Below are 19350 nucleotides of genomic sequence, written 5' to 3' on the forward strand. Positions count from 1 at the left end.
TTGCATTAGTGATGGTTCCTGCTGTGAGTGTCACACATGAATATCCCTTATCTACCTGAATAGAGTCTAAACTAAGCATTTGTTGTACAGCCTAAAAACCCCAAAAGCGTAGTTTGGCTTAACTGCGGTTCTATACACATTAACTTTAGTTTGATGTGTGCTAATCACAAAGCTATATATACACACAAGTTTTTTTTTTTAACTGTTTTTGGCTCTCCTAATTGGCAGCCCTCTCAAACAAACACTTTACATGATTTACTCAGAGACTAAACTTCTCAGCAGCTTATGCCTTCTAAATTCTGCAGTCTTAATTGCATATTCTACCAAGACTTTCAAGGTCATCTCTGTCCCACAGAGTTGGCCCTGGAGTGACGCAAGTCTTGCATTCACACTTTCCCTTGCCTTCTCACAATCCAAAGCCTGAGTCTGAGAGTAGTAGCAACACAATACAAGATTTTTTTAAAAAAAACAAACAAACAGAACACTGGTGTTGAGAATGTCTATTGATAAAGGGTAAAATCTCCAGTGGCATGCGTAATTACAATATGTAATTTATTATTTTGTTTTGTGTTTACTTTGGACTTCTCTAGAAGCCTGCTGTCCGCAAAGCCAGCTGCCTTTTTGCCAGGTAGATTTGCTGAAGCATTTTATTAAGGAGACACACCCACTTTGCTTTCTCCTAGAGATTTTTTTTTTTTTGGTATTCCTTCTCGCTTTGTTGTTTTTCTTATTCTAGAATGAAGGTCACTGCTTTTCTGTATGGAAAAGAGTAACTGATTATTGGATTTGCCAGGAACACACAGACTTTAGAGAGGAAACTGAGGACCTTTACGAAGATGACATTTTACAACATTACTTGCTAGAGGACTGCAGAAGGATTAATAGCAGAAAAGACTTCTATCCTTTAAAATAAAACCGGCTTCCTGTCACAATGTATAAGGAGCTGCTGGAGAGAGAGAGAGAGAAGCTGTGTAACCGCTGAAGAGTATTTACTGAAAATCCTACTGTATACTGATTCTAAGAAGATTCTGCCTCCATTCATTTGGAATGAGATTTGGAACTATTTCTGGAAGTTCAACACACCCAAGGAAAATGCCTTTCTTTTTCCTTGACATTTATTTATGAGTATTGAGGACATTTTTAAATAAAATGGTTTCTGCTTAACTGGTTTTCATGAACAAATATATGCAGACACAGCTACCAAAACAAAAACTACAAACAAAAAACAGACAAGTAGTAGTAAAGTAGGGTGAATGCCTATATTTTAAAGAAATAAAGATTAATGTGAAATTGTGGAATTATTAACTATGATTTGTAACCTGTCCTTTAAATCAGTTTCTGTATCCAATGACTGGAAGATAGCTAATGTAACATCAATATTTAAAAAGGGCTCTAGAGGTGATCCCGGCAATTACAGACTGGTATGTCTAACATCAGGTAAATTATTTGAAACAATCATAAAGAATAAAATTGTCAGACACGTAGAAGAACATAAATTGTTGCACAAAAATCAACATGGTTTCTGTAAAGGTAACATCATGTCTTACTAATCTATTAGAGTTCTTTGAGGGGGGAGTCAACAAACACGTGGACAAGGGGATACAGTGGACATAGTGTACTTAGATTTCCAGAAAGCCTTTGACAAGGTCCCTCACCAAAGGCTCTTACATAAATTAAGTTGTCATGGGATAAGAGGGAAGATCCTTTCATGGATTGAGAACTGGTTAAAAGACAAGGAACAAAGGGTAGGAATAAATGGTAAATTTTCAGAATGGAGAGGGTAACTAGTGGTGTTCCTCAAGGGTCAGTCCTAGGGCCAATCATATTCAACTTATTCATGAATGATCTGGAGAAAGCGGTAAACAGTGAGGATTGCAGATGATACTAAACTGCTCAAGATAGTTAAGACCAAAGCAGACTGTGAAGAACTTCAAAAAGATCTCACAAAACTAAGTGATTGGTCAACAAAATGGCAAATGAAATGTAATATGGATCAATGTAAAGTAATGCACATTGGAAAAAATAACCCCAATAACGTACAATATGATGGGGGCTAATTTAGCTACAGCTAATCAGGAGAAAGATCTTGGAGTCATCGTGGATAGTTCCACGCAATGCGCAGCGGCAGTCAAAAAAGCAAACGGGATGTTAGGAATAATTAAAAAAGGGATCGAGAATAAGACAGAGAATATCTTATTGCACCTATTTCAATCCATGGTATGCCCACATCTTGAATACTGCATACAGATGTGGTCCCCTCATCTAAAAAAAGATACACTGGCATTAGAAAAGGTTCAGAGAAGGGCAACTAAAATGATTAGGGGTTTGGAACGGGTCCCATAAGAGGAGAGATTAAAGAGGCTAGGACTTTTCAGCTTGGAAAAGAGGAGACTAAGGGGGGGGGGGATATGATAGAGGTATATAAAATCATGAGTGGTGTGGAGAAAGTGAATAAGGAAAAGTTATTTACTTGTTCCCATAATATAAGAACTAGGGGCCACCAAATGAAATTAATGGGTAGCAGGTTTAAAACAAATAAAAGGAAGTTTTTCTTCACTCAGCGCACAACGTGTGGAACTCCTCGCCTGAGGAGCTTGTGAAGGCTAGGACTATAACAGGGTTTAAAAGAGAATTAGATAAATTCATGGAGGTTAAGTCCATTAATGGCTATTAGCCAGGATGGGTAAGGAATAGTGTCTCTAGCCTCTGTTTGTCAGAGGGTGGAGATGGATGGCAGGAGAGAGATCACTTGATCATTACCTGTTAAATTCACTCACTCTGGGGCACCTGGCATTGGCCGCTGTCGGCAGAGAGGATACTGGGCTGGATGGACCTTTGGTCTGACCCAGTAGGGCCATTCTTATGTTCTTATTAGTGGATTGTCAGCACAAAACTTACTTTTAAAGGGACAGTACCCTATCATATCTTATTGTGGTGAAATGTTATACATTTGGTTTACAGTGTATAATCCTTTGTACAGCTAATACTGTAATGTTTGAAAACATTTTCTGATCGAGTGGTTCTGAATAATTCAGCATTGGAAACATATCAAAGGACATTTTAGGCACCACATAAGGGACAGTCATAGTGAGTCAGAAAAATAACCCAAGAAACCACAGATCAGCCAGAAACCTTGGCTGAACTAAAATAGAGAGAGTACTTTATTCTCCGGTGTGCACTTGGGTTGTTTTTATTGAATGGGCTGCCAGCTTGATGCACAGTTTTCTGAAGGAGTTCCAGCCATTAGTGCAGCTCTATGGGCATTAGGTAAACACCTCCTCCTGAAGGTCAAAACAACAGACTGGACTTCTACATAGAGTGCTTCCACGACGTGCACGGGCTGAAATTGTGGAAAAGCAGCATCACTTGCCCCATAACCTCAGCCGTGCGGAACACAATGCCATCCACAACCTCAGAAACAACTCTGACATCATAATCAAAAAGGCTGACAAAGGAGGTGCTGTCGTCATCATGAATAGGTTGGAATATGAACAAGAGGCTGCTCGGCAGCTCTCCAACACCACTTTCTACAAGCCATTACCCTCTCATCCCACTGAGGGTTACCAAAAGAAACTACACCATCTGCTCAAGAAACTCCCTGAAAAAGCACAAGAACAAATCCGCAAAGACACACCCCTGGAACCCCGACCTGGGGTATTCTATCTGCTACCCAAGATCCATAAACCTGGAAATCCTGGATGCCCCATCATCTCAGGCTTTGGCACCCTGACAGCAGGATTGTCTGGCTATGTAGACTGCCTCCTCAGGCCCAACGCTACCAGCACTCCCAGCTATCTTCGAGACCCCCTTTGAGCAGGGGGTTGGACTAGATGACCTCCTAAGGTCCCTTCTATCCCTGATATTCTATGACACCACTGAATTACAATCCATCGGTGATCTTCCTGAAAACACCATCCTGGCCACTATGGATGTAGAAGCCCTCTACACCAACATTCCACACAAAGATGGACTACAAGCCGTCAGGAACAGTATCCCCGATAATGTCACGGCAAACCTGGTGGCTGAACTTTGTGACTTTGTCCTCACCCATAACTATTTCACATTTGGGGACAATGGATACCTTCAAATCAGCGGCACTGCTATGGGTACCTGCATGGCCCCAGAGTATGCCAACATTTTTATGGCTGACTTAGAACAACGCTTCCTTAGCTCTAGTCCCCTAATGCTCCTACTATACTTGCGCTATATTGATGACATCTTCATCATCTGGACCCACGGAAAAGAAGCCCTTGAGGAATTCCACCATGATTTCAACAATTTCCATCCCACCATCAACCTCAGCCTGGACCAGTCCACACAAGAGATCCACTTCCTGGACACTATGGTGCTAATAAGCGATGGTCACATAAACACCACCCTATACCGGAAACCTACTGACCGCTATGCCTATCTACATGCCTCCAGCTTTCATCCAGACCACACCACACGATCCATTATCTACAGCCAAGCTCTACGATACAACCACATTTGTTCCAACCCTTCCGACAGAGACAAACACCTACAAGATCTCTATCAAGCATTCTTACAACTACAATACCCACCTGCGGAAGAGAAGAAACAGATTGACAGAGCCAGAAGAGTACACAGAAGTCACCTACTACAGGACAGGCCTAACAAAGAAAATAACAGAACGCCACTAGCCATCACCTTCAGCCCCCAACTAAAACCTCTCCAACGCATCATCAAGGATCTACAACCTATCCTGAAGGATGACCCAACACTCTCACAGATCTTGGGAGACAGGCCAGTCCTTGCTCACAGACAGCCCCCCAACCTGAAGCAAATACTCACCAGCAACCACACACCACACAACAAAAACACTAACCCAGGAACCTATCCTTGCAACAAAGCCCGTTGCCAACTGTGACCACACATCTATTCAGGGGACACCATCATAGGGCCTAATCACATCAGCCACACTATCAGAAGCTCGTTCACCTGCACATCTACCAATGTGATATATGCCATCATGTGCCAGCAATGCCCCTCTGCCATGTATGTTGGCCAAACTGGACAGTCTCTACGTAAAAGTATAAATGGACACAAATCAGACGTCAAGAATTATAACATTCAAAAACCAGTCGGAGAACACTTCAATCTCTTTGGTCACTCGCTTACAGACCTAAAAGTGGCAATTCTTCAACAAAAAAACTTCAAAACCAGACTCCAACGAGAAACTGCTGAATTGGAATTAATTTGCAAACTGGATACAATTAACTTAGGCTTGAATAAAGACTGGGAGTGGATGTGTCATTACACAAAGTCAAACTATTTCCCCATGTTTATTCCACTCTCCACCGTTCCTCAGACATTCTTGTCAACTGCTGGAAATGGCCCACCCTGATTATCACTGCAAAAGGTTCCCTCCTCCCCACTCTCCTGCTGGTAATAGCTCACCTTTCCTGATCACTCTTGTTACAGTGTGTATGGTAACACCCATTGTTTCATATTCTCTATGTATATAAATCTCCCCACTGTATTTTCCACTGAATGCATCCGATGAAGTGAGCTGTAGCTCATGAAAGCTTATGCTCAAATAAATTGGTTAGTCTCTAAGGTGCCACAAGTACTCCTTTTCTTTTTGTGAATACAGACTAACACGGTTGCTACTCTGGAATCACCCACATTAGGAAGGCTCAACCAGCAGTACAGGGTTAGGCGCATTATAGCAAATTCATCCTGGGGACACATTGGTCAGATTCAAAGCCCACTCAAATCAGTAGAAAGATTTCTACTGACTCCAGTGAGGTGTGGATCAGACTTACGATTCAAACATTGGACTGGATTTGGTAATTGAGGGGATACAGCATCAGAACCATACAATATAATTTGAGTAGGCAAGGCTAAACAATGTACATTTACTTAGTTATAGCTTTCACTTTTAAAAGGAGAATTTACAGTTTGTACCAAAATACCCAGTGAAAGGTGCATTAAGAACACTTAGAGATATTAAAACACAAACACCTAAATTGGATAAAAGGATATTTAAGTAGAATAGACAGCACTAACTTTAGCTAACTCCACTCATCTCAGGACAGAGGACTCCATTTGAAGACTGAAATATATTGTTCTAATTCATCACCCAAGTTAAGTGCACCAATCCCCATCAGACTGGTGCTTGACTGCCTCTAGAAACAGAGGACAGAATCTGTGCATCATCCAAGTGTTATCATAATTCAAGATTAGATGTGCATCTGGTCTTCATTTTGCAGGGTTTGCAGGTCTAGCCTGGTCATTCCTGATGGGCAACAATTAGTGCAGTTGACCATCAACAGCTGTGCTAATGTTCTGTCACTCATACCAATAATAAACTTCTTAGCTCAAATCCATGTTGATAACTGTAGCAACATACATGATGATGATTTGAGAGAAATGCCAGGGAAAGAAACACTGACCTCAGAAAGTTCTTTGTCCCTGACGGTTCTTTGTATTCAGTAATCATTAACTGATACACATCTTCTTACTATATGTTCCATTCTATGCATCTGATGAAGTGAGCTGTAGACCATGAAAGCTTATCCTCTAATAAATTTGTTTGTCTCTAAGGTGCCACAAGTACTCCTGTTATTTTTGCGGACACATACTAACACGGCTGCTACTCTGAAACCTGTCATTAGCTGAGTGTTCAGGGTGGTTGTTGTCCTCCCTCTCCCCCCCCCACCTTATCTGTTCTATTCAACTTTTTGGAAAATCTTTCATTACTTATATAAAATGTGGTTCCATTTCAACCTTCACTGCTTTCCCTCAACACAGAGGAAGGCTTGTCATTTTAAAATACAGCACTTCAGTCCAGCAGCTGTCTGATAAGAACTGATAAGATCTGTTTGTTTATTGCTTGTCCAGAGTGGCTCTAATCCAGTTGCTGCTTCTGCAACCCTAGGAAAGACCCTGAATGTTTATTTGTAAGGATTTTGTCCTACCACTATCTGCATGGAGAACAAATTCCTGCTGATGCATAGAATCAATGTGGGAAGATAACACAAATGAGGGGCAAACACAGCCTAAGCAAATTCGGTTTTCAGTTGGTCTGAATATTCATGCAGTATTCTGGAGGTTTTTGATCAACTCTAGTGATTAATATTTGAAATGAATCTTTGTCACATTAACACAGTACATTTAAATTCTGCTCTTGTATAAATGTGTGTGTACTTATATGAGGGGAGAATTTGCCTAATTTCTGCTGTCTGGTAAGTCAGTGTAAATGAACTAACTCCACTGACGCTGATGAAATACCTCTGCATTTACAGCAGTCAGAGCAAAATTTGCCCTTAGTTTTTCGTTGTAAGGAACCACATAGCATTTGGATCAGTAACAGAGATCAGCATAATCTGCAAGCCTGAGCCTGAGCCCAGGAACCAGAAATTCCTGAATTCCAATCTTGGTTTTGACTCCAAATGGACAAATCATTTAGGTCCCAACTTTTAAAAATAGCCACTAATTAAAAAGTGCTGAACATTCACATCACCAGTTAAAGTCAATTGAGAACTGTGAAGGTTAATTATTTACAAATTAATCTGCAAAGGGCTTTGAACATGAAAAGTATTCAATAAATGCAGAGGTTATTTGATATGTATGCGATTCACTAACAGATTTGGATAAAATATAAACCAGCCTGAATATTCAGCTAAATGTTGCACTGAGCTTGATTTTCAAAAATGTAAAGTTTATTTAATTTTAAAAGAAAAAGTTATTTTGGTATCTCTACAATTACAACCAGGATAATGGGTGATTGATGCTGGCTGACCAGGTCACGTGAGTCCAGAAACACAGGTCAGTCTACTTGCTATTAGGTTAGATCAAAGTAGTTGTCAAATGTAGAAGAATATTAGGTGTTTAAATTTCATGAAAACTAATGGATGTTACTTGTATTGTTCTCAATTACCTGTATAATGCAATAGCAAACATTTACATTGTGTATTCTCCTGTAACCAAATTACCTATCAAAGAAATCTTGTGAAATGCTAATGAAGGACTTAAGGACTTTAACAGAAAATGCTAATTTCAAAGCAAGTGACCATTATGTATATGGTTGGAGGTCAAAAGTCTAAGTGCCTTCCTTACCCATAATCATCAAAGGAAAAACCCACATGGATAAACAGATTCTCAGCTTGTCTTCTGTGAGACAAGATATAAATATGAATTCAAAGAAAGGTCCTTCGTTTCTGGACTGTTTGAGTTCTAACAGGGCATAAAAACTGACAGAGTAGATGGAGATCCCCAAAGTTATTCTGGATAGCCCTCAAAGACTTCTGTGAAACTGACAGTTTACTAAAAAGAAAAGGAGTACTTGTGGCACCTTAGAGACTAACCAATTTATTTGAGCATGAGCTTTCGTGAGCTACAGCTCACTTCATCAGATGCATACCGTAGAAACTGCAAATGAATTCCAATTCAGCAGTTTCTCGCTGGAGTCTGGATTTGAAGTTTTTTTGTTTTAAGATAGCGACCTTCATGTCTGTGATTGCGTGACCAGAGAGATTGAAGTGTTCTCCGACTGGTTTATGAATGTTATAATTCTTGACATCTGATTTGTGTCCATTTATTCTTTTACGTAGAGACTGTCCAGTTTGACCAATGTACATGGCAGAGGGGCATTGCTGGCACATGATGGCATATATCACATTGGTGGATGTGCAGGTGAACGAGCCTCTGATAGTGTGGCTGATGTTATTAGGCCCTGTGATGGTGTCCCCTGAATAGATATGTGGGCACAATTGGCAATGGGCTTTGTTGCAAGGATAAGTTCCTGGGTTAGTGGTTCTGTTGTGTGGTATGTGGTTGTTGGTGAGTATTTGCTTCAGGTTGCGGGGCTGTCTGTAGGCAAGGACTGGCCTGTCTCCCAAGACTTGTGAGAGTGTTGGGTCATCCTTTAGGATAGGTTGTAGATCCTTAATAATGCATTGGAGGGGTTTTAGTTGGGGGCTGAAGGTGACCGCTAGTGGCGTTCTGTTATTTTCTTTGTTAGGCCTGTCCTGTAGTAGGTAACTTCTGGGAACTCTTCTGGCTCTATCAATCTGTTTCTTTACTTCTGCAGGTGGGTATTGTAGTTGTAAGAAAGCTTGACAGAGATCTTGTAGGTGTTTGTCTCTGTCTGAGGGGTTGGAGCAAATGCGGTTGTATCGCAGAGCTTGGCTGTAGACGATGGATCGTGTGGTGTGGTCAGGGTGAAAGCTGGAGGCATGCAGGTAGGAATAGTGGTCAGTAGGTTTCCGGTATAGGGTGGTGTTTATGTGGCCATTGTTTATTAGCACTGTAGTGTCCAGGAAGTGGATCTCTTGTGTGGACTGGACCAGGCTGAGGTTGGTGGTGGGATGGAAATTGTTGAAATCATGGTGGAATTCCTCAAGGGCTTCTTTTCCATGGGTCCAGATGATGAAGATGTCATCAATATAGCGCAAGTAGAGTAGGGGCTTTAGGGGACGAGAGCTGAGGAAGCGTTGTTCTAAATCAGCCATAAAAATGTTGGCATACTGTGGGGCCATGCGGGTACCCATAGCAGTGCCGCTGATCTGAAGGTATACATTGTCCCCAAATGTGAAATAGTTATGGGTAAGGACAAAGTCACAAAGTTCAGCCACCAGGTTAGCCGTGACATTATCGGGGATAGTGTTCTTGACGGCTTGTAGTCCATCTTTGTGTGGAATGTTGGTGTAGAGGGCTTCTACATCCATAGTAGCCAGGATGGTGTTATCAGGAAGATCACCGATGGATTGAAGTTTCCTCAGGAAGTCAGTGGTGTCTCGAAGGTAGCTGGGAGTGCTGGTAGCGTAGGGTCTGAGGAGGGAGTCTACATAGCCAGACAATCCTGCTGTCAGGGTGCCAATGCCTGAGATGATGGGGCGCCCAGGATTTCCAGGTTTATGGATCTTGGGTAGTAGATAGAATATCCCAGGTCGGGGTTCCAGGGGTGTGTCTGTGCGGATTTGATCTTGTGCTTTTTCAGGAAGTTTCTTGAGCAAATGCTGTAGTTGCTAAGGCCTTTGGCTAAGCAGCAGAGGCAGCCATAAGCTGGGAAGCGAACAGTCACATCCTCACATTCCAAACTAGTCACATTGAAATAAGGTGCTATTGGCTGTCAGGCACTGTCAGGAAAGGATTGTATTCCTATCACCTCCAGAGAAAGGGAAGTGCCTAGAAAATGTAAAAGGAAACTTAGTTTGATAGCATCCTGTCTGGCAAGAACTCACTTATCAATAGCTGGGATGTGAAATCCTCACTTCTGTATTGTTTTGTCATTATAGTTCCCACTTTGCTATTGTTTATTGGCATGGTCTCTGTCTGGTTCTGTGATTGTTTCTATTTGCTGTATAATTAATTTTGCTGGGTGTAATCTAATTAAGGTGGTAGGATATAATTGGTTAGCTAATCATGTTACAATATGTTAGGATTGGTTAGTTAAATTTCAGTAGAATGATTGGTTAAGGTATAGCTAAGAATATTACTATATAACTTAGGGGCAAACAGGAAGTAAGTTGGGATTCGAAAATAAGGAAAAAGGAACTTGTATTTAAGCTTGCTGGAAGTTCACCCCAATAAACATCGAATTGTTTGCACCTTTGGACTTCGGGTATTGTTGCTCTCTGTTCATGCGAGAAGGACCAGGGAAGTGGGAGAGTGAAGGAATAAGCTCTCTAACAACTATTTTTATTCTTAAGGTTCACACTTCAAGTTTCTCCAAAACCATAAAGGTGAGAAACTTTTTTAAAACAACAAAAGCTAAGACGCTTATATAATCACACATCACCTCAGGAGCTGGGATTTTAAGAAAAACACCAAATATTGTGAGAGTTAGCATCACTGCATTCTATCTATGTATATAATATGACCATGAAATACTCTCAATGAACTTCTCACAAATAAATTCTACACACAGGAATTAGTCACCAAATAATTCAGAAAAATGACTAAATTCAAAATAGTGATCTGTTCATGAACAGAAAATAGGTAAACTTCAAAGACTTTCTTGCTACAAATTATTCATACAGCTGTGAATAGATTCACAGTGCAACCTTACCAAGAGTTTTCAGGTCTGTGCCTGTGTTTTAAAATGCTGCTGAGCTACTGGTAAAGAAATATATTTAATTCCCTCTTGACTTGAGAATTATTGCAGACTCTCTCTCACTAGTGGGATCAGTATATCTCAATCTCAGCCATAAGCTATCATCTATATAAGTATATATTACATAATAGTTTATTGTAAATATGACACTTATTCTACACAGTGAACTACAGCAGCCAGAACAAACGCTGGAGCAAGTCAGATGATTACAAAATACCCCCAACTCAGTATTCCAGATGAAATCTCATATTATCTCTGCCTCAATGCAACATTTTCTCTCTAGTTACTTTTCAGCCAATGTTGTCTGTATTTTGTGCTGGAAAAAGAAGAAAGCACGAATGACTGCCCTGGAAAGAGAGATCAAGAAAGGGCAGGGGCACAGAAACAAATAAGAAGAATGAGGGTCACAGAGTTAAATGCCCTGGGCACCCACCTTACCCATCCTCCCTTTACCTGATGCAGTAAGAACAAGAATGGGAAGCCTAGAGCCCCCATCTTCCCCCCTTATGTCCTGTTGGTGACAACTGTTATATTATTAAACCAAATATGTTCTCCAAATCTTGGCATCACCTCCTCCCAAATGCCTGAGAAAAAAGAAGGGGACTTATAATAAACCCAAAATGCCAAGTTTCAGGGGTAACAACCCTTCAGAGTGACCAAATCAAAACAAGAGGTTTCCATTTTAAGCATCCTCCTCTGATTGCAACTACATCAGTGTTGTCCAGGGAGTGAGATGACCCCTTATAGAAATCAGTCCCAAACCATTTAGGATTTTATAAATTAAAACCATCACCTCCAACTCCACCCCTAGACCTACTGATAGCCAATACAAATCACAGGCCAATTGTGTCATATGCTCTCTAAACAGGCAGCTGGTCACATGCAGCAGTAGCTTCCAGGCAGACTCAATGTGTAGGACAATAGCAAAGGATTCCTCTGAGAAAAAAGGTCTCACTCTTCTGACCAGCACAGGGGAAGAAAGCACTCTTGGCCACAGCTACTGCCTAAACTTCCACAAATTACTCAGGATCTAATAAAACTTCTGTATGGCAAACTCATGGCTATGTCACCTCAATTGTTCCTCAGTCTAGTCCTTCCAATTTAGAGAGGCTCTGAAATGCACCAAATACCTTTGGCTTGCAAATACCCTACTGCTCAAGAGATCTGAAGATGGCAGCTGGCCCAAGAGACACTACTTCAGCACCTGGGATTGTGCTTTGGGTTATGAGAGATAAAACTATGGAGACTTTTGAAGGCAAAAGAAACCTAGAATGTGTTGTGCCAGGACACAGTAGTTATCAATGCCTTTTAAGCAGTCTGTGTTTGTACAATGGATCACTCCTGCACTCAGGGAAAGAAGGATCAAGCAGAGCCACTGAAATAAAGGGTTAGCCCAAAGAAGCCCAAGATTTATAATGCCAATTCTCTGCATTCTAATATGCTTAAAGACATAATGTTGCACTGAAGGGTTAATGTTTAGCTATTCCACCTGGAAGCAGGCGGGGCACACCCTGACTGTTTCCTAGAAGCAATGCACACATTGCTCTATCCAAGGACAAGGGCTAGACATGAACCATGAGAACTTGATTGTTTGGACAGCAATTGTGGGAGGCTTTCTTAGCCTGGGCTCAAGGCCTGAGAACCAGGATTGTAGTAGATATAGATGCAACTAAGTATATTAATCAACGTCATACATTCCTTTGTGTATCTTTTTGTGGTAGCAGTGTGTAATGCTTAGGGGGGAGAAATATAATAAAAGGAGAAGGTGGAAGGCGGGGGGGCAGAACGGCCCATCTGCGCTGACCAGCCTGTCTGCTTGCATAAAGCTGTGTTCTGTCTCATCACTGAACCACCACAACTGGCGCCCAAACGTGGGGCCCTCAGCACTCACCTCGCCCAGCAAGGGTTTCAGACGCGTCACTCATCCGCTTCGCGGATCCCGGTGAGTATTTTTCATTGTGGTAAGTATGGGAAGCTCCCTCTCTGCTTTGCAAGTGCAACACCGCAATGAGCTGCAGTATTTGCTGCGTAAGGCTCAGCATGACTGCCCGGCTCGAGCACTTACTCTCCTGCTACAGGAGGTGTGTGCCAAGTGCCCGTGGTATCCTGAAGCCGGAAGCCTTAAGCTAGCAGACTGGGAGCGATTGGGCCAGACATTGCACAAAGAGCCTCGGGCGCCCGTGCAGGCTTTACATGCCTGGCACCTCTGCCGCGATGTGGTACAGCGTGTCGCCTCCGACAGGCCCTCCCTCGCGAGGCTGGTGATCTCACCACGCCCGTCTGCTCCTGCAGCCATCCCCCCTCCTGGCGATGCGACACAGAGTGTCGCCTCGGAAAGGCCCTCTCCAGCACCAACAGAGGGGCTGCCGATCCCGCCGCCCCCGTCTGCTCCTGCAGCCATCCCCCCTCCTGGCGATGCGACACAGAGTGTTGCCTCGGAAAGGCCCTCTCCAGCACCAACAGAGGGGCTGCCGATCCCGCCGCCCCCGTTCGCTCCTGCAGCCATCCCTCCCCCTGCTTCGCCCCCAGTGCCTCTATTACCACCGCCTCCCTGGCCTTCCCCACCAGAGCCGGTGTGTGATCACCCTCCCCCCGTGGGGCCCCCCGGAGGGTCATCTGCATCTGCTCAGAAGCTTTCGCTGGTGCAACAAATGGTTCACGCAGCAAAAGCTCGATCAGATCTTACAGCGGAGGAGCTGGCTGATCTGGTCTCAGTTTGCCCGGTGACCTGGCAGAATGATGACCAGGGCAACCCCGTGGGCACCTGGACCACTTTGTCATACTCGGTGGTTAGAGAGGTGAGGAAAGCAATTCGTGAGTTTGGCCTGACTAGCACCTTTGTGCGTGGTCTCGTTGAAGGGATAGGTACTGGGTACTCCCTAATCCCTGAGGATTGGAAAACGCTGCTGCGCATGATGTTGTCACCTAGTCAGTATGTTATTTGGCTTAGTGAGTATCGGCAGATGGCAGAACGCCAAGCTCAGGTACATAGAGAGCGCGGTATCATTTATGAGCATTTGGCAGGGGAGGGCCCGTTTGCTACTATTCAGATGCAGTCTCAACTCCCTCAGGCCGTCTTCCCCATTATTTCCACCTGTGCCCAGCATGCTTTCAAGAAGGTCCCGGATTCAGGCAAGCCTACCAAAAGCTTTGTCAGTATCCATCAGGGTGCCTCAGAGTCCTTTTTGGATTTTACCAACAGATTGCAGGAGGCTATCCTCCGACAGGTGGATAACACTGAGGCAGCTCACGAGCTCCTGTTAAAATTGGCAGTTGAAAATGCAAACGAGGATTGCCGCCGTGCTCTCCAGGCAGCGCAAGCCTCTGGTATTTTAGAGCTCTCAGACATGCTGCGGGCGTGCCAGAACATTGGCACACAAGCCCACAAGGCTGGAGTTCTGGCTGCCGCCCTCAGAAAAACTGGGAAGGAGGGGAAGCGTTGTTACCGTTGTGGTAAGGAGGGTCATTTTCAGCGGGAGTGCCGCTCATCTAAGGCACCAGCCCGACCCTCAAAGAAGTGCCCCAAGTGTGGGAAAGGTTATCACTGGGCTAATCAGTGTCGTAGCGGGTCGGGAAACCGCGCGACGGGTCCCCCCCGAACCCAGGGCCAAACGGGGGTGTTTCCTACTCAGGCAATCGCTCCTCTGCCTTGGAATCCATAGACTCTATGAGGGCGGCGACTGCTGGAAGTGCAGGGCTTGATTTGATCATGCAGGAGGACACTGACTTTCGGCTGCCAGGGGAGGTCTGTGCCATACCTACACAGGTGACGGGACCTCTCCCTGCCGGCTTTGTAGGTCTTGTTCTCCCTCGCTCACATGCTGGGAAACAGGGCTTTTTTGTCATTCCAGGGGTCATTGATGCTGATTACACTGGCATTATTAAGGTTCAGGTGTGGACTCATCTTCCACAGTCGCTCCCGTGTGGACGGTCAATTGCACAATTGATTTTAGTCCCCTATCAGGTGCCAGCTGCCGAGGATCGAACTCGGGGCGGAGGCGGCTTTGGATCAACGTTGTCTCACTCGCCGTCTCACAGCGCGTCTTCTCCACTTGTTGCTCTGACAATGTCAGTCCGCCCCTCGAAACCTCAGTTAACACTTCTCTTAAATGATGTTCCTTTTACAGGGCTGGTGGACACTGGAGCTGACGTTACGGTGATTCGTGATCTGGAGTGGCCGGCTAGTTGGCCTACAGTTCCTTCTAAAGAATTGTGGGGGATCGGGGGTAGTAAACCCGGGCGCCAAAGTTTGTCTTGGGTCACGGTCTCTAAACCGGGAGGCCGTACCCTTGCTACTATCCGCCCTTTTGTGCTCCCTGTCCACCTCAATATTTGGGGCCGTGATTTACTTACAAAGTTAGACACCACCCTCGATATTAACATCTGATGGCCCAAAACCCTCCCTCACCCACCGTGCCCTCCGCCTTACCCTTGGTATGGCAATCCTTAGAGCCCGTATGGATTGATCAGTGGCCCCTCCCTCTAAAAAAGCTAAAAGCACTTCATTCGCTTGTGCAGCAGCATTTGCAAGCACAGCGACTGGAGAGCTCCACTAGTCCCTGGAACACCCCGGTGTTTGTTATTAAGAAAAAATCGGGTGCTTGGCGACTGTTACATGATTTAAGGGAAATAAATAAACGCATCCAACCTATGGGCCCCTTGCAATTTGGCTTGCCAAATCCAAATTTAATTCCTCAAACCGATCAACTTTGTGTGTTAGATTTAAAAGATTTTTTTTTACCATCCCCCTTTGCCCTCAGAATTAGCTGCTGTTATTTTGGCCTTTCAACCTTTTGCTGATTGTCCCTTTAATTTAATTGTGGATACCTATTATGTTTATTAGGTAATTGATCATTTACCCCTTGCCCTCATTACCCCTCAGGTTGATGCAGACCTCCTTCGCCTGTTTTTGATTTTGCAGCACCTTTTTGCCACTTGTCATTTCCCTTATTTTGTTGCTCATATTTGCAGTCATACCCCTCTGCCTGGGCCACTCACTGAGGGCAATGCACGCGCCGGTCGCGCGTTGCGTGGTCAGGTAAATTCCCTTTTTTCTGACCCCATTGAAAGCCATGCCTTTTTTCATCAGTCTGCCTCTGTTTTGGCCCGGCAGTTTCACATTCCTGCTGATCATGCACGTTCCATTGTTCGTTCCTGCCCCCACTGTGCTGCTGCTGCTCCTACCTTTTCTTATGCCGTTAACCCCCGAGGTACCGCAGCAAATCAGCTGTGGCAGATGGATGTCACTCATGTGCCACAATTCCGCCCCTATTCGTTTTTACATGTTTCCGTTGATACTTATTCGGGCTTCCTTTGGGCAACCCCACAACGTGGGGAAGCCACTAACAAAGTTATTCACCATTTGCTGGCCTGCTTTTTTGTTATGGGTCGCCCCTGCCAAATTAAAACAGATATGCCCCAGCCTACTGCTCTGCAGCCCTCTCCACCTTTTGTGCCCGCTGGGACGTCCGTCTTACACACGGAATCCCTTATAATTTCACGGGCCAAGCCATTGTTGAACGTGCCAATCGCACACTCAAAACCTTGCTAGATAAACAATTAAAACAAGGGGAGCTGCGTCTCCAAACCTTAGGAGACATTTAACAACAAATGCATACCCTCTTGTTTACTTTAAATAATTTAACACTGAATGCAGATCAGCAGACCCCTGCGGATCGGCATTTTCACAAATCTGAGGTACTGGAAAGACCACGTGTCTATTACTGTCAGCTGCCCGATCCACAGTGGCTGGGCCCAGTACCTCTAATCACTTGGGGTCGGGGATATGCTGCTGTGTCTCTCCCTGCAGGACCGTTGTGGGTTCCAGCTCGGTGTGTGCGACCGGCACTTAAACAACATGGCATGGCACCAGGGACTGTCGAATCCCATACCGGAGTTTCAGCTGACCTTGGAGGAGACCGCGTTGCCCCCCGAGTCGACAACGACGGGACGGAAACGGAGGAGGCGTAGCGTCCCAAGCCAGCCCGTGACATGGGGAGCAGTAAAAGCATTGGTCGCCGCGGCTCAACGAAGACTGGCAGCAGATCAACAGCCAGAGACTCCTGAGACTTTGTTTGTGGCGATTCTCGCCCAAATCACTGCTAATTCTGTGATGATTGTGTGCCTTTTGTGCCTGCTATTTCCTAAAAGAAGTGTACCCCTTTTAGATGATTATATTGCAGATGTTGAGCTTTTGGTTATTTTGTGTTTGTAATCATTGGGCTTATTTTTTGCTGCTGCTGTGTACAATGTATTCTTTCCTTGTTAAGATTTTGTAAAATTTTGCCCTGGAAAGCTCCCCAGGTTATGTCCTTGTCTGTCTGGGAGTTAAATAGCATGACAAAACAAATTGACGGCTACCATGAGATGGCCAAATATCAATAAATAAAAAACGGGGAGATGAAGGGTTAATGTTTAGCTATTCCACCTGGAAGCAGGCGGGGCACACCCTGACTGTTTCCTAGAAGCAATGCACACATTGCTCTATCCAAGGACAAGGGCTAGACATGAACCATGAGAACTTGATTGTTTGGACAGCAATTGTGGGAGGCTTTCTTAGCCTGGGCTCAAGGCCTGAGAACCAGGATTGTAGTAAATATAGATGCAACTAAGTATATTAATCAACGTCATACATTCCTTTGTGTATCTTTTTGTGGTAGCAGTGTGTAATGCTTAGGGGGGAGAAATATAATAAAAGGAGAAGGTGGAAGGCGGGGGGGCAGAACGGCCCATCTGCGCTGACCAGCCTGTCTGCTTGCATAAAGCTGTGTTCTGTCTCATCACTGAACCGCCACAGTTGCACCCTGTATTAAATAAGTAGGAAAAATTCAAATCTCTCTCTTACCTATGGAAAGTAGCTCCTCTATTAGGGAATTGCTGCCAATATGAAGGATCTTTAGTCTCACCAGAGAACAAGCCAAGGTTCAGTTAGAGCTAAGAGAAGCCATCTTAAATCCTGTGAGCGCTCTGGGCGCATTCCTGATTTATAGCCTCACCTGGCCCCACACAGTGGTAGAAATGCAGTTCTGCAGTCTCATGTATGCAACTGCCTCAGCTGGGACAATCTTCCAACTACAGCTGTGTCACTGTAGTGCTTCTGGTGAAGATATTCTAAGCCAACAGGAGAGAGCTCTCACATCAGTTCAATTACTCCATCTCCTGGAGAGGTAGTAGCTGTGTCAGCAGGAGAAGCTCTCCCATTGACATAGGGCTGTCTATACCAGCACTTAGGTTAGTATAACTTATGTTGTTCAGGGGTGTGAATTATTCACACCCCTGAGCGACATAGATTATACCGGGGTGGGCAAACGTTTTAGCCTGAGGGCCACATCGGGGTATGGAAATTGCCTGGCAGGCCATGAATGCTCATGAAATTGGGGATGGGGTGTGGGAGGGGGTGAGGGCTCCAGCTGGGGGTGTGGGCTCTGGGATGGGGCCAGAAATGAGGAGTTCAGGGTGCGTGAGGGGGCTCTGGATTGGCGTGCAGGGGGTGAGGGCTCAGAGGGGCTGGGAATGAGGGGTTTGGGGTGCAGGAGGGGGCTCCAGGCTGGGACTGAGGGGTTTGGAAGGTGGGAGGGGGATCAGGGCTGGGACAGGGGGTTGGAATACGGGGGAGGGATGTGAGGGCTCCGGCTGGGAGTATGGGCTCTGGGGTGGGGCTGGGGATGAAAGGTTTGGGGTACAGGAGGGTGCTCTGGGCTGGGATCAATGGATTCGGAGGGTGGGAGGGAGATCAGGGATGGGGCAGGCTGTTGGAGCATGGGGAGGTGAGGGCTCTGGCTGGGGGTGCAGGCTCGGGAGTGGGGCTGGGGATGAGGGGCTTGGAGTACAAGAACGGGCTCTGAGCTGGGATCCAGGGCTTCGGAGGGTGGGAGGGGGATCCAGGGCTGTGGCAGGGGGTTGGGGTGCGGGGGGTGCACAGGGGTGCAGGCTCTGGGTGGCACTTACTGCAAGCAGCTCCTGGAAGCATGTCCCCTTTCTGGCTCCGAGGCATGGCCAGGCAGTTCTGCGTGCTGCCCCATCCGCAGGCACCACCCTGAAACTCCCATTGGCCAGGAACCACGACCAATGGGAGCTGCGGGGACGGTGCCTGCGGACCAGGCAGCTTGCAGAGCTGCCTGGCCAAACCTCCATGTACTACGTAGGAGCCAGAGATGGGTTATGCCATTCTCTTCCTGGGAGCCTGGCTGAGTGGGGCAAGCCCCCAACCCCGCTCTCTGGTGGGAGCTGAGGGCCACATTAAATGGTCTGACAGGCCGGATGTGGCTCGC

At 45.2% G+C, this 19350-nt stretch overlaps 1 protein-coding gene across 2 annotated transcripts; it reads left to right on the forward strand.

Moving 5' to 3' along the window:
• The first annotated feature begins 13028 nt into the window (after positions 1-13028).
• Positions 13029-17843, forward strand: LOC142070652 (uncharacterized). Of its 2 annotated transcripts, none has more exons than XM_075124516.1 (2): positions 13029-14064; positions 16890-17843. In XM_075124516.1, exons 1-2 carry the CDS (start codon positions 13048-13050, stop codon positions 17292-17294), a joined length of 1422 nt encoding a protein of 473 aa, XP_074980617.1. In that variant the 5' UTR covers positions 13029-13047; the 3' UTR covers positions 17295-17843. The 2 variants fall into 2 exon arrangements, with proteins under 2 accessions (XP_074980617.1, XP_074980618.1); XM_075124517.1 differs by having other exon boundaries at positions 13029-13878.
• Positions 17844-19350: the final 1507 nt, after the last annotated feature.

This window comes from Caretta caretta, chromosome 1 (genome assembly GCF_965140235.1).
Source record: "Caretta caretta isolate rCarCar2 chromosome 1, rCarCar1.hap1, whole genome shotgun sequence".
NCBI classification, from domain to species: domain Eukaryota; kingdom Metazoa; phylum Chordata; order Testudines; family Cheloniidae; genus Caretta; species Caretta caretta.

What these genes read in the sequence shown, in the direction of transcription:
- LOC142070652 (XM_075124516.1), top strand. Translation starts at nt 13,048, where the DNA reads ATGGGAAGCTCCCTCTCTGCTTTGCAAGTGCAACACCGCAATGAGCTG. An exon ending in TGGCAGAACGCCAAGCTCAG is followed by an intron (nt 14,065 to 16,889) that starts GTACATAGAGAG and finishes CTCTCCCTGCAG; the next exon opens with GACCGTTGTGGGTTCCAGCT.